The sequence below is a fragment of the Limulus polyphemus genome, unplaced genomic scaffold (assembly GCF_000517525.1).
Source record: "Limulus polyphemus unplaced genomic scaffold, Limulus_polyphemus-2.1.2 Scaffold6961, whole genome shotgun sequence".
Lineage (NCBI taxonomy): Eukaryota > Metazoa > Arthropoda > Merostomata > Xiphosura > Limulidae > Limulus > Limulus polyphemus.
Window position 1 is genome coordinate 4,033 of NW_013672571.1, and position 13,037 is coordinate 17,069.

The 13,037-nt window shown below is 36.5% G+C and overlaps 1 protein-coding gene across 1 annotated transcript in view; it reads left to right on the forward strand.

The window, feature by feature from the left end:
• The window catches only part of LOC106474219, a 47,772-nt gene that overhangs the window by 3,625 nt on the left and 31,110 nt on the right, over positions 1-13,037 (forward strand). Inside the window, exons 5-12 of the mRNA XM_022402570.1 lie at positions 152-321; positions 1,090-1,162; positions 1,314-1,517; positions 7,652-8,070; positions 8,269-10,175; positions 10,635-10,797; positions 12,501-12,578; positions 12,736-12,806. Of these exons, the coding sequence (XP_022258278.1) occupies positions 152-321; positions 1,090-1,162; positions 1,314-1,517; positions 7,652-8,070; positions 8,269-10,175; positions 10,635-10,797; positions 12,501-12,578; positions 12,736-12,806 (3,085 nt within the window). The remainder of the gene's footprint in view (positions 1-151; positions 322-1,089; positions 1,163-1,313; positions 1,518-7,651; positions 8,071-8,268; positions 10,176-10,634; positions 10,798-12,500; positions 12,579-12,735; positions 12,807-13,037) is intronic.

The following is a 13,037-nucleotide window of genomic DNA, read 5'->3' on the forward strand; positions in this document are numbered from 1 at the left end:
TACGACGGCTACAAATGTCACTGTCTGATAAACATAATTTAACAACGTTGTTTTACGTTTCCTCAGGTACGTGTCCGATCATGCTTACGACGGCTACAAATGTCACTGTCTGATAAACATAATTTAACAACGTTGTTTTATGTTTCCTCAGGTACGTGTCCGATCATGCTTACGACGGCTACAAATGTCACTGTCAACAGAAATTGTTGCAAAGCGAAGACGTGGAACCCCAGAACGCCCGCACTTACCCACCAACTTGGTTGGAATGGAAAGCGAACACCAGGAAAGCGAACATGGCTCTGGAGGCGAAGTTCGCAGACGGTAATTGAATGGTGTAAAATGTATCACACTGTGGACAAAATCGGAACGAGGCGTCGTTTTCACGCTAAGCCTTGTTGGCATATTGTCTGTAGTGTATTTGAATAATTTGTTAGATAAGTTATAGGAACGTAGTAGAACAAGTTTCAAATAACTTCGAATGCTTGATTATCACCACGTTTTGTTGAATAACATGTTAGTTGTATTGTAAACAGTCACCAAAATAGTTGGCTGTATTATCAAATGTAAAGTTCAACTCGTTATTATTCAAACATCTGATGTCACTGAGATATGTATTACTTTAAACAACAAACACAAACCTTGCTTTCGTAGGTCGCATATGTAAATATATCGTTCACGAACAGTTTTATTTCGACACTAAGTACCAGTTAAACAACAAGACTTTGAAAGCCCGACAAGTTAAATGTTTGTCTGCTGAAATAAATTATCAGATTAAACCCCAAAATTAATCTGTATTTAGCTCTAACTTGGCAGATTAAATTGTATAACTCATATTTTTGGTTAAACAGTACGCTGTTTTCAAAATGTGCAACAGTTGCTCAGCTAGAGTGTGATCTGACGTTACGTTAACAGCCCAGCTTCAAAAAAAACCAAACGAAACCCAAGTACTACACAGGGTGGCAAGTTGCTCCTATAGATAAGGTTGTACATGACTTAGTCGATCGGGGTGTTACTATTGGTTTTTATTCTGTTAGAATGTCACCTTATCAAACACTCTTACCTTATCTCGTACGATTATTGATTCACCAGGTGGCGCTGCGTATGGTCCCGTGGAATCATGGACAGTTGGCGAAGACTTTGCTTCTTTTCTTCTGAAAGCTAGGTAAGTAAAATCCAGACAATTCTCGTTGTTAGATGTTAGAAAAAAAATCACTCGGGACAATGATGATCAAATAACGAAACCAAAAATATTTTTTTTTAGTATCGGTTGAAACTTTATTTCGTGATTTATGATTAATGTTGTTTTCTCTCAGGGGTATCGACGAAGGATTTGGCTGGTCCGTAGAGTTGCTGGATGACGGAAACGTGTATGATTTGAATGGGAACGACTACGTACTCGATTTAATATCCGAGATGGAGATACCACCATCTTTTCCAGTGTGTAAATCCTATTTCACGGTGTCTCCGGACCGACAGAAATCCGAACTAATGCAGCGTAAACCAGCTTGGGCTAGTTCGTAAGTAAATATCTGTGGAAATTTAACAGTCCGAAAATTGGTTGAATGTGTGAAAATATGTTTCAGTAAAAAAAATCGTAGCTGTTCCACGTAATAATAAAATAATCCGTCACCGTGACCAAGTGTTGGCTGAATTAATCCTTCACCGTGACCAAGTGTTGGCTGAATTAATCCTTCACCGTGACCAAGTGTTGGCTGAATTAATCCGTCACCGTGACCAAGTGTTGGCTGAATAGTTTTTTTTTCTAACTTTATTGCCAAAATGTCTAAATTATTCCAGTGTTCGCTAGCAACTTTCTATGAAAATGTTTGTTTTTAAAAGCCTTCTTTTCGTTTTGGTACAGATTTGTACGTTATTAGGGGCTTGACGTACTTTGTTGAAATTATTTAAATACTACTGAAAGTGAGTTAATTATACATGTAATTTGATCCTCTGTTTTTAGTTAATGGCTATTTGGGCTTGACGTACTTTGTTGAAATTATTTAAATACTACTGAAAGTGAGTTACTTATACATGTAATCTGACCTTGTGTTTTTAGTTAATGGCTATTTGACCTGTGTTTTTAGTTAATGGCTATTTGGGCTTGACGTACTTTGTTGAAATTATTTAAATACTACTGAAAGTGAGTTAATTATACATGTAATCTGACCTTGTGTTTTTAGTTAATGGCTATTTGACCTGTGTTTTTAGTTAATGGCTATTTGACCTGTGTTTTTAGTTAATGGCTATTTGACCTGTGTTTTTAGTTAATGGCTATTTGACGTGTGTTTTTAGTTAATGGCTATTTGGGCTTGACGTACTTTGTTGAAATTATTTAAATACTACTGAAAATGAGTTACTTATACTTGTAATATGACCTGTGTTTTTAGTTAATGGCTATTTGACCTGTGTTTTTAGTTAATGGCGATTTGGGCTTCACGTACTTTGTTGAAATTATTTAAATACTACTGAAAGTGAGTTACTTATACATGTAATCAAACCTTGTGTTTTTAGTTAATGGCGATTTTGGTTAAGAAATTATTATTGTTATTTTTTACAGGTGATATATTTAATTGGTCATTTTACAGAAATCTACAGATCAAGCATTCCGAATTTTTGTTAGCTAATTCGCCGATAAAATACGTTTTTATAATAGGTTAAATAAAATAGTGATAGCTGAATTATAACTTGACCAGAAAAGAGAATAGAGCTTTTCCTTAGAACCTTTAATGGACCTAAGAAATTGTGTAAAGCAATAAATTTAGTTGGTGATTTTTTCTTCTTTCCTTTTCCACACCAAAAGTAAACAAATCAGATTCAATGTCATCTGTTAGTTCCCACGTTTGTTCAACAATACTCAGATGATCAATGTCATCTGTTAGTTCCCTCGTTTGTTCAACAATACTCAGATGATCAATGTCATCTGTTAGTTCCCTCGTTTGTTCAACAATACTCAGATGATCAATGTCATCTGTTAGTTCCCTCGTTTGTTCAACAATACTCAGATGATCAATGTCATCTGTTAGTTCCCTCGTTTGTTCAACAATACTCAGATGATCAATGTCATCTGTTAGTTTCCTCGTTTGTTCAACAATATTAAGATGATCAATGTCACCTGTTAGTTTCCACGTTTGTTCAACAATATTAAGATGATCAATATAAAAGGCTTACCTGAAGTATTTGTATTAAGTGTCACGATATATTTCACATGTAAAGGTCACGGGGCTTTAACCATTATATACAGCTTCAACCCGTGCATCATTTCTTCGAACTAAAACTGTGGTAAATATAGTCGAACAGATTGTAAAATTTGTGATAATTCTGATGATGTATGTGGACAATCTTATAACTCATTTATATCTTATATATTGTATGGACACGTTTGTTAGTCCACAATTGTGGCAGTGTGGACACGTTTGTTAGTCCACAATTGTGGCAGTGTGGACACGTTTGTTAGTCCACAATTGTGGCAGTGTGGACACGTTTGTTAGTCCACAATTGTGGCGGTGTGGACACGTTTGTTAGTCCACAATTGTGGCGGTGTGGACACGTTTGTTAGTCCACAATTGTGGCGGTGTGGACACGTTTGTTAGTCCACAATGGTGGCGGTGTGCAGTGTGGACTCGCTTGTTAGTCCACACTGGTGGCGACGTACCGTACATCTATCACTAGAAGTGAAACACAAGGTATTGGATACTAAGAGTTTAGGTTATAGAAAGACATACCTCTTAAGATCTTATCATTCTTTAGAATGTAGTATGTGCTAGTGTTACGTCGAGACAGGGCATTGGATGTCAACCAAAACCATTGTTACTTGTTCGAATCTAATCGCAGAGGGCAAAGTTTGTTCAATTAATCGTGTTCAAAATATCAGTAGGGACTTTGTCTTTTATCTGTTGTATTTACACTTCCAATTTTACATGAAACAAAGAAAAACAACGTTTTTTTTTCTTCAACAGAGGTAAACTTAATATAAAAAAACTGATTCAACTTATTATACCAAAGACTATTACAATTTACAGCTTTTATAGTAAGGAAAATTATTTTTAGAACAGGTACGCCGTTTTCACCACTGGTGCGATCATTCTGAAGTAAATTTCTTGTAATAAAGTAATATTTAATCAGTAGGTAAACTCAAAAGGAAAATATTTATACCAAAGATTCAAGTATTATACCATAGTACGAGTTTAGATAGTTTAAGCCATTAATTACCAAATTGAGCATAGTACAAGATTAGATAGTTTAAGCCATTAATTACCAAATTGAGCATAGTGCAAGATTAGATAGTTTAAGCCCTTAATTACCAAATTGAGCATAGTGCAAGATTATATAGTTTAAGCCCTTAATTACCAAATTGAGCATAGTGCAAGATTATATAGTTTAAGCCCTTAATTACCAAAAATCTTGCACTATGCTCAAGGCTTAAACTATATAATCTTGCACTATGCTCAATTTGGTAATTAAGGGCTTAAACTATCTTTTGGTAATTATTAATCTTGCACTATGCTCAAAGATAGTTTAAGCCATTAATTACCAATAATGTAAATATCAAATAAAAGGAATATTATAATACAAAAGTACGTATATGTTTACCTATTTACTTGATCGTTATTAAAGTCTGGAGTAGGTAATTCATAACAATATATGTTGTTTAATACGGATAAATCTTATTTATTTATCACAAAAATCTAAAATAGGTAATTCACGACAGTTTTACTAAGATTAGTTCGTGTTTTGCATTTATAAATTCTTAGGTTTATTCATTACTGTAAATAAGCTATGTCTAAAGTGGCTCAATTAAACCTAGCGGTTCAGATGCTTTTCAGAATGATAGCTGCTTTAACAAATATACTTGCTAAAAACTTTATGATCATTTTTTAATTCTTTATTGTATAACATGCATCTTATTATTTATTTTAATATAATATTTTTATTATAGCAGTAATATAGTATATGAATTAGAAAAGCTAGTTATTTCGGCTTGGTAAATTTCCCTTGCCCTTTGAAAGTGGAAAGGACATATGTTACTTAAATCTAAGTTGTACATCGTTATTAAAACAACGTTGAGGATATATTTGGAGAGAGAAGAGCGTGTACTTTCGCTGGGGCTACACTCCTATAGCTTGTAACCGAATATAATAAATAAAACGAACTGAGTTGTCGTTAAAAATGACGAGTTATTGAAAAAAAAACGTAAACTTAGTGCTGAGATTTCATGGTTAAAAGGGAGATAAAGAAAGATATTTATGTTTGAGAAGTTAATTTAAACAAAGTTTACTTCTGACAAGTGTCGTGGTAAAAGACGGTCTAATATGAGGGTCATAGTAAAATATACAACTTTGTTATTAAGGAGTTTTTTCTTAGGTGATTTCACAATTGGGTTTTCGTCGTTTAACGTACCAAAATTAAACAGGATAAAATAAAAAATTGCCTAAGCTAGACCCTGGTGGATCAGCAGTAAATTGGAGGGTTTATAACGCTAAAAATCTGTTTTCGATACTTGTGGTGGGTAGAGAACAGATAGCTTATTTTATAACTTTGTGCTTAACAACAAACAAACTTGCCGAAACTGATACTTTCGATGACAATTAGGCTAAAGAACAAAAGTCTTGTTAGTATTTTTAAGGGAATTCCCTAACAAGTCTTGATTGACAGTTTATGAAATCATGTTTTATGTCACAGGTGTGAAAGCTAACATAGACAATTCTTTTTAAAATGGATATAATTGGACAAATATTTAGGCCTTTGTTTTGTTTTTTTGTTTACATGCGTCTTAATATTTTGTCTTTGAAAAAAGTTACTATTTTGTTTTCTTAAAAGACGAAACAAATTGTACCCAAGTTTGAATTTAAGATTAAGCCTAATAATATTTCAGTTAATTTTTTCTGTCATTAAGTTGCAAAAGTAATTATTGTTATATTGAATACAGTCTGTCAGCCGTACCTTTGATGGTCAAATAACTTCGTTTGTGATTTTAAAAACAGAATCATTGGAGTTCGTTATGTGGTTGGATACTAATATTGATGTCTCAAACTTATTCTGTTATGACTGAATTAAGAATATTTTCTGGAATCATTCATCAATCAAGTTTTACTAAGTCTTGAGTTATTTTTAATATACTAGCGAAAGTATTAGGTTGGTAGTGTTTGTATTCTGAACTCATTTTAGCATCTAAGTATAACCTATTTATTTTTGTTGCTAAGCAACATACATAAAAGTCATTGTTGGAACGCATTGTTACCAAAACAAACTGAATTTTCTATATATTAGAAGTTGTTATATAAAGAACCATTTCTTTAATATGTGGTTTTTCGCTAGCTTGCCTCATTAAAAAGAATCTACCAACGTTTGACTGCCTTGACTGCACTTTTCTGCCTCTTTGTTGGTCAAACTTGATTTCACAAAATTTATTTATTTCAGTTAGCTATCTGGGTATTGTCTTATTAAAAATATGCGCGCACGCACGTAGATAAGTAATAATAATAATACCCAGGTGCACACCCTCAGGGTCCACTTAGTATGGGAGCAAAATTTCAGGTTACTAGGTTCTTTCGTCTTGGAGCTATGGCAGTCACATTTTCTTTTCTATGCGGTTTTCGCTTGCTTACCTCACAAAAAGATGCACACGGGGATAAATAATAATATCCGGTTGCACACTTTCAGAGCACACTTTAGTATGTGTGCAAAATTTTAGGTTTCTAGATTCTTTCCACTTGGAGTTATGACGTTCACTAACACAGACACGCCCTTTTATTATTACTATTATTATAGGTGACTCTTCCGTTTTTTTGTTTTATCCTGATAATGTATGTATTATTGTTTAATATACAAATATGTCACACATTCACTACGTAAATTAATTTGTTTATTGCAAACTTTCGACTTCTTAACAGAAGTTGTCTTTACTCGAAGAAGACTTTGGTTAATGAGCCAAAAGCTTACAATAAACAATTTACATAGTGAATGCCCAACATCTTTGTATATTAAACTCATCTATTTTCTAATTTATGGTAACAAACATGATGGCTACCTACCAGTGTCAAGGTTAGCCTTTTCCAAACATGGTTTTCAACTTTCTACATTGATGGCTACCTACCAGTGTCAGGGTTAGCTATTTCCAAACATGGTTTTCAACTTTCTACATTGATGGCTACCTACCAGTGTCAGGGTTAGCTATTTCCAAACATGGTTTTCAACTTTCTACATTGATGGCTACCTACCAGTGTCAGGGTTAGCTATTTCCAAACATGGTTTTCAACTTTCTACATTGATGGCTACCTACCTAAATGTGTTCTAGGAGGGCATTGTATTGAATATTAAATGTGTTACAGGAGGGCATTGTCTTGATAAATTAAATGTGTTACAGGAGGGCATTGTATTGATAAATTAAATGGTTACAGGAGGGCATTGTATTGATAAATTAAATGCGTTACAGGAGGGCATTGTCTTGATAAATTAAATGCGTTACAGGAGGGCATTGTCTTGATAAATTAAATGTGTTACAGGAGGGCATTGTATTGATAAATTAAATGCGTTACAGGAGGGCATTGTATTGATAAATTAAATGCGTTACAGGAGGGCATTGTATTGACAAATTAAATGCGTTACAGGAGGGTATTGCATTGAATATTGTGTGTATTGTATTTTTCTACAGGCCTCATAATCCGGAAAAAATAAATACTTTTGAAATAGACATCCAAGAGGCGCCTCCAGCACCAGTCCGTCACCATCCGACTAAAACACCACATCTGGTGAGCGATGGTGTGGTAAGATCAGAGCGTGTGGAACGTGCTCGTCAGGAACTAGAAAAGCAAGCGAGGAAACACGAGCGAACTTTCCGTCAAGACAGACATCAAGAGAACGTGGAACCTAAGATCATCCATCAAAGATCACAAGAACAATATAGAAAAGCTATTTATCAGCAGAGAGACCTACAGTCGGAACACGATAGTTTTGACTTGTCTGTTCAGCACCAACAGCACATATCCAGGAAAGATAAATTGGCCCATCTGGAAAAAGCTCATCAGGTGGAACAAGAACTTACTGTACAAGCAACAGCTGGCCGGGGATCTGGTTTGTTATATGATTTTATTACGCAGCAATATGAGGAATTAATTTTCTGTTTAACTTTGATTTATTGTATCTTGCATTAGACAGTATCACTTAGTTTTCTTATTATACACTTGGAAGTAAAGTACATCATATAATGAAATAATTTAAATTTGATATGATTCTTTATGGTTACATTCTAAATACAGACATGCATTTCAGGACCCAGAGAAACAAGAGACAACACACAGTCCCAGATGGAACGAATAGAAGTCATGGACTCATCACGGTCTTTGTCTCTTGAGCGATTAACGGAAGATGGAGGAGCAGGAGATGGAGGAACAGCCTTGTCCAAAACGAGCATTTTGAATGAGAGATATTATTCTTCTCGCAAAGAAGAAGAAATTAAAGGTGCTTCTCATGTTATGCGTCAGGAAGTTAAAACATCTCTGTCTCCTCAAGATCTTGGCCTGTCCAAAACTAGTAAACTCAACCAGCGGTATGAGAAACAAATTGAGACTGAAGATCCGAGGGAGGGCCTTTCCAAAACTAGCAAGCTAAATCAAAGATATGAACAAAGGGAACCTGAAGACCCTAGAGATGGACTTTCAAAAACTAGCAAACTAAATCAACGATATGAACAAAGGGAACCTGAAGACCCTAGAGATGGGCTTTCAAAAACTAGCAAATTAAATCAGAGATACGAACAAAGGGAACCTGAAGACCTTAGAGATGGACTTTCAAAAGCTAGTAAACTAAATCAACGCTATGAAGTACAAGCAGAAGTAGAAGAACGTAGAGATGGTCCATTAAAATCTAGGAATCTAAACCAGCGCTACGAGAAACAAACCACAGTTGAAGAAGCTTTGTCTAAAACAAGCAAACTAAACCAGAGGTATGAAAAACAAGGAGAAGCTGAAGATTCTAGAGAAGGCCTTTCTAAAACAAGTAAACTAAATGCTCGCTACGATAATCAGGTTGACCCACTATCTGAAACCAGTAAATTAAACAAACGGTATTTGCAGACGAAAATGGGCACTGGACGTGGAAGTTTGGAAAGACCGAGAGCTCCGCCTCCTCCACCTCCAGAACCACGTGAGCCAACACCTCCTCCAAATTCAAGTAACGAACCGTGGGTTGGGCAACTTGGTCTGGCCTCTTCAGCTTTGAATGATCGTTATTTTAGCCAGTTAGATTTGACAAGGTCTCAACCGCCAAGAGAAGGAAGTGAAATTAGTAGCAGAAAGCTTGGACCCGGTAGTAAGAGGAGTTCTAGCCTTCATGACGTTAGTCTGTTGAATGGGCAAGGACGAAAATCAAACAACTCCAGCTATCCTCCATCAGGAGTCCTACCAGGTCGAGAAAGAGCTTCCAGTCCCCAACCTTCTTCCAATGGCGGAGTCGACTTCCCAGAGCTGGACTTCACACAGATGAGTACAAGGGATTCGGACCCAGAAGGAGACCAAGACACATCACCTTATAGCAGGACAACAGAGTCCACCCGCTATGTGAAATACATCTCCAAGAAACCTCAACCCAGTCAATATTCCCACTCCACTAAAGCTCATATAGGCCGAACCAAGGAAACGGAATACAGTGGGGTGCGGAGTTCGGCCCTATCAGACACTTCGGAGGCTCCTTCCCTCGCATCTCACGTCAGAAATGTCCACGTGCCTTCGCACGCTTCCGACCTCGACCAGTATCTAGACGAACTTTTCAATCCCGTTTTAGACGGGAACTTGGATGAGATGAGTGATGCACGATCTTTAGCTGCATCGATCAAAGGACGAGGATCATTCCTTCAAAAGTCCCCTGGAAGGCCAAATACAGAGCTCTCCTCTGATCATATATTAACAGAAAGATCTATTGAAGACATGTTTGAACAGATTCTAGACGAAGATCTAGCGGGATTAACAAATCCCGATCTTATGGTTAAGGCATTAAAGGGAGGTGGAGACCGTATGGCGCCATCTGGCAGCACCAGTCAGGCTTCTGATGACGTGGATGAGTACTTGGACGATCTCTTCAGACCAGTTTTAAACTCGGATTGTGAAGACTTGACTGATGCAACAGCTGTAGCCCTATCACTTAAAGGTGGTGGTCAGACTGGTGGAGGCGTGGAAACGCAGGTAAAAATAAAAGTTTGTTGTTTTTAGTATTGGAGTACACAGAGGAAAAGTAAGTGGTATCTTGTTTCTGTATTTTCTCTGTGTTTAATACAAAAACAACATCAGTATGTAGAGAAAAATTATAACTAGAGAGAGGAGTCTTTTGAAAGCTTCCTTGTAGAAATTGTGACTGCTAAACGTAAACAGATAAGAATAACATAATTACTTTCAAAGTTTGTAACGAAACGCAGGTAACTATTGAAAAAAAACAACAGCGGTACACAAACTAACAGGTTTGTTTCTACGAGTAGTGACGATATAAAGATGTGGTCATATATAACGAATTTTTATTTTGTTCTGCTCAAATTTTACATTAGTATTAGTACAGACTTTTTAAAACCTGCGTTAATTCTTTTTGTTTATTTATACTCAAAACCTTTTGCCACTTTACTAAACCAAAAATCTACTCGTTTTTTGCAGGTCACGCCAACACCTCACCTAGGCCTAAACTACAGCGCCCCCATGGGACCAAACGCAGCATTAGGTATGCAGTCTCCAGTGTTTAACAGTTCTTTTCCTGGCCTGGGGGCGACAATGGGTGCCCCAACAGTGAATACAAGTATGCAAACTTTCAATATGGCCGGTAGGTGGAGTTGTTTTTTCATAGTAGTTATATTGAAAGACGTGAAGAAATGTTCCTAGCTTAAACGTAAACGTTTTTTGTTGTTTTTAATTCCGTAATATTGCAAATTGAGTGCGTGAAAATTTGTTACACGATTTTTTACATGATTAGGTGTGAGTGTTACGTCATCCGCGTGCTTTGTGTGAAACTGATAGAATATTTTATTTGCTAATATGCATCGTAAAGGTTTTACGGTCGTGTGTCGTAATACATCGACTTGCCAATCTTGATTGTCGTCATTCGACAGTCGTGATTAACTTCCGAGCAGAGCAAGCAATGTATTTGAAGAGAAACTGAAAATCAAGCTAGTAATGAATATTTGGAGTTATATATACTCATAAACACTAAGACTGTATAGTTCTTCATCAGTTCAGTAATCTTGCTGTTAAAAATACATTTTAATAAAATAGTTCGTCGTTAAAGATTTGCTCACATCGCAACAGAATACAGAAAAACTACTTGAACTATGGTATAAAAAAATTAGTTTGTCTTGTATATTGTGACTAGATGAGATGCTAGGTTGTGTACAGTACTTGGGCAACCTTTCTGATCTTTATATATATATTCTTGAAAGCGTCGTAAATCTGTGTTTTTGTAGGACCGGGCGTGACTAAAAGTCGACTTTGGAGTATTTGCTACTGGTATATAGCGTTAACAGTCGACTGTGGAGTACTTGCTACTGGTATCGAGGGTTAACAGTCGACTGTGGAGTACTTGCTACTGGTATCGAGGGTTAACAGTCGACTGTGGAGTACTTGCTACTGGTATCTAGCGTTAACAGTCGACTGTGGAGTATTTGCTACTGGTATCTAGGGTGAACAGTCGACTGTGGAGTATTTGCTACTGGTATCTAGCGTGAACAGTCGACTGTGGAGTATTTGCTACTGGTATCTAGCGTGAACAGTCGACTGTGGAGTATTTGCTACTGGTATCGAGGGTTAACAGTCGACTGTGGAGTATTTGCTACTGGTATCGAGGGTTAACAGTCGACTGTGGAGTATTTGCTACTGGTATCGAGGGTTAACAGTCGACTGTGGAGTATTTGCTACTGGTATCGAGGGTTAACAGTCGACTGTGGAGTACTTGCTACCGGTATCGAGGGTTAACAGTCGAATGTGGAGTATTTGCTACCGGTATCGAGGGTTGACAGTCGACTGTGGAGTACTTGGTACCGGTATCGAGGGTTAACAGTCGACTGTGGAGTACTTGCTACTGGTATCGAGGGTTAACGTACTAAACTGTAAAAATTTACATATTTGTAAATAACAGTTTGAAAACGAAGTTGGTTTAAGTCTATAACAATCATATCGTTTACATATGGCGAAGTTTGTGCATATTATCGTATGTTCTTTATCTCCGGTTTCAATTAAGAAGGGTTTTTTTAATTTACAGGAATGACAGACGGAGTAAAACGTCCCTTTATCACTAACATCAGGCGTAGGTTAACTTTTCTTCTTGTATCTGGTATACTTTCCTAATGTGATCCGTTACAGAAACTTAAATTAATGTATAACAATTTTTTTTTATTTAGAAGCTGTTGAGTTTGCATGATGGTAATTGGAATTTATTGCACCATGGTATAATACCCTCCAGTGTTTGTAAATAATACATCTGCATGCTTAAATTTTTGTTCTAACTGTCTGTCTGTCGGCACATGTCTTTAGGGAGCCCTCTACCACCACATGCTGTCTCACCACTACCAGCTCTTCAGCTGTCAGTTCCCCAAGTCTACAACATGTCGGGTAGGTTTAACACTGTAGCTTAGCAAGAAAACTTGTTCGATATGAAACGAATATAGAAGACTTGATTTATAAATGTCCCGCTTACTTTAAAAATAATTAATAGAACTGTTGTTTCTCCAATAATGTTTTTTACTTTTTTGTCCATTACTTTGTATAGGTATGACGGTCCCAATGATGGACACGTCACAGCTCATCCAGAAACAAATCGTCCAGCAGCAAATGATGCAGGTATGGAAACAGTTATCAACTAACTAGCTGTTTACAAGAAGTAGTAAGAGTGAAACGTTTAGGTATGGAAACATTTATCAACTAACTGGCTGTTTACAAGTAGTAAGGGCGAAACGTTTATGTATGGAAACATTTATCAACTAACTGGCTGTTTACAAGAAGTAGTAAGGGCGAAACGTTTATGTATGGAAACAGTTATCAACTAACTAGCTGTTTACAAGAAGTAGTAAG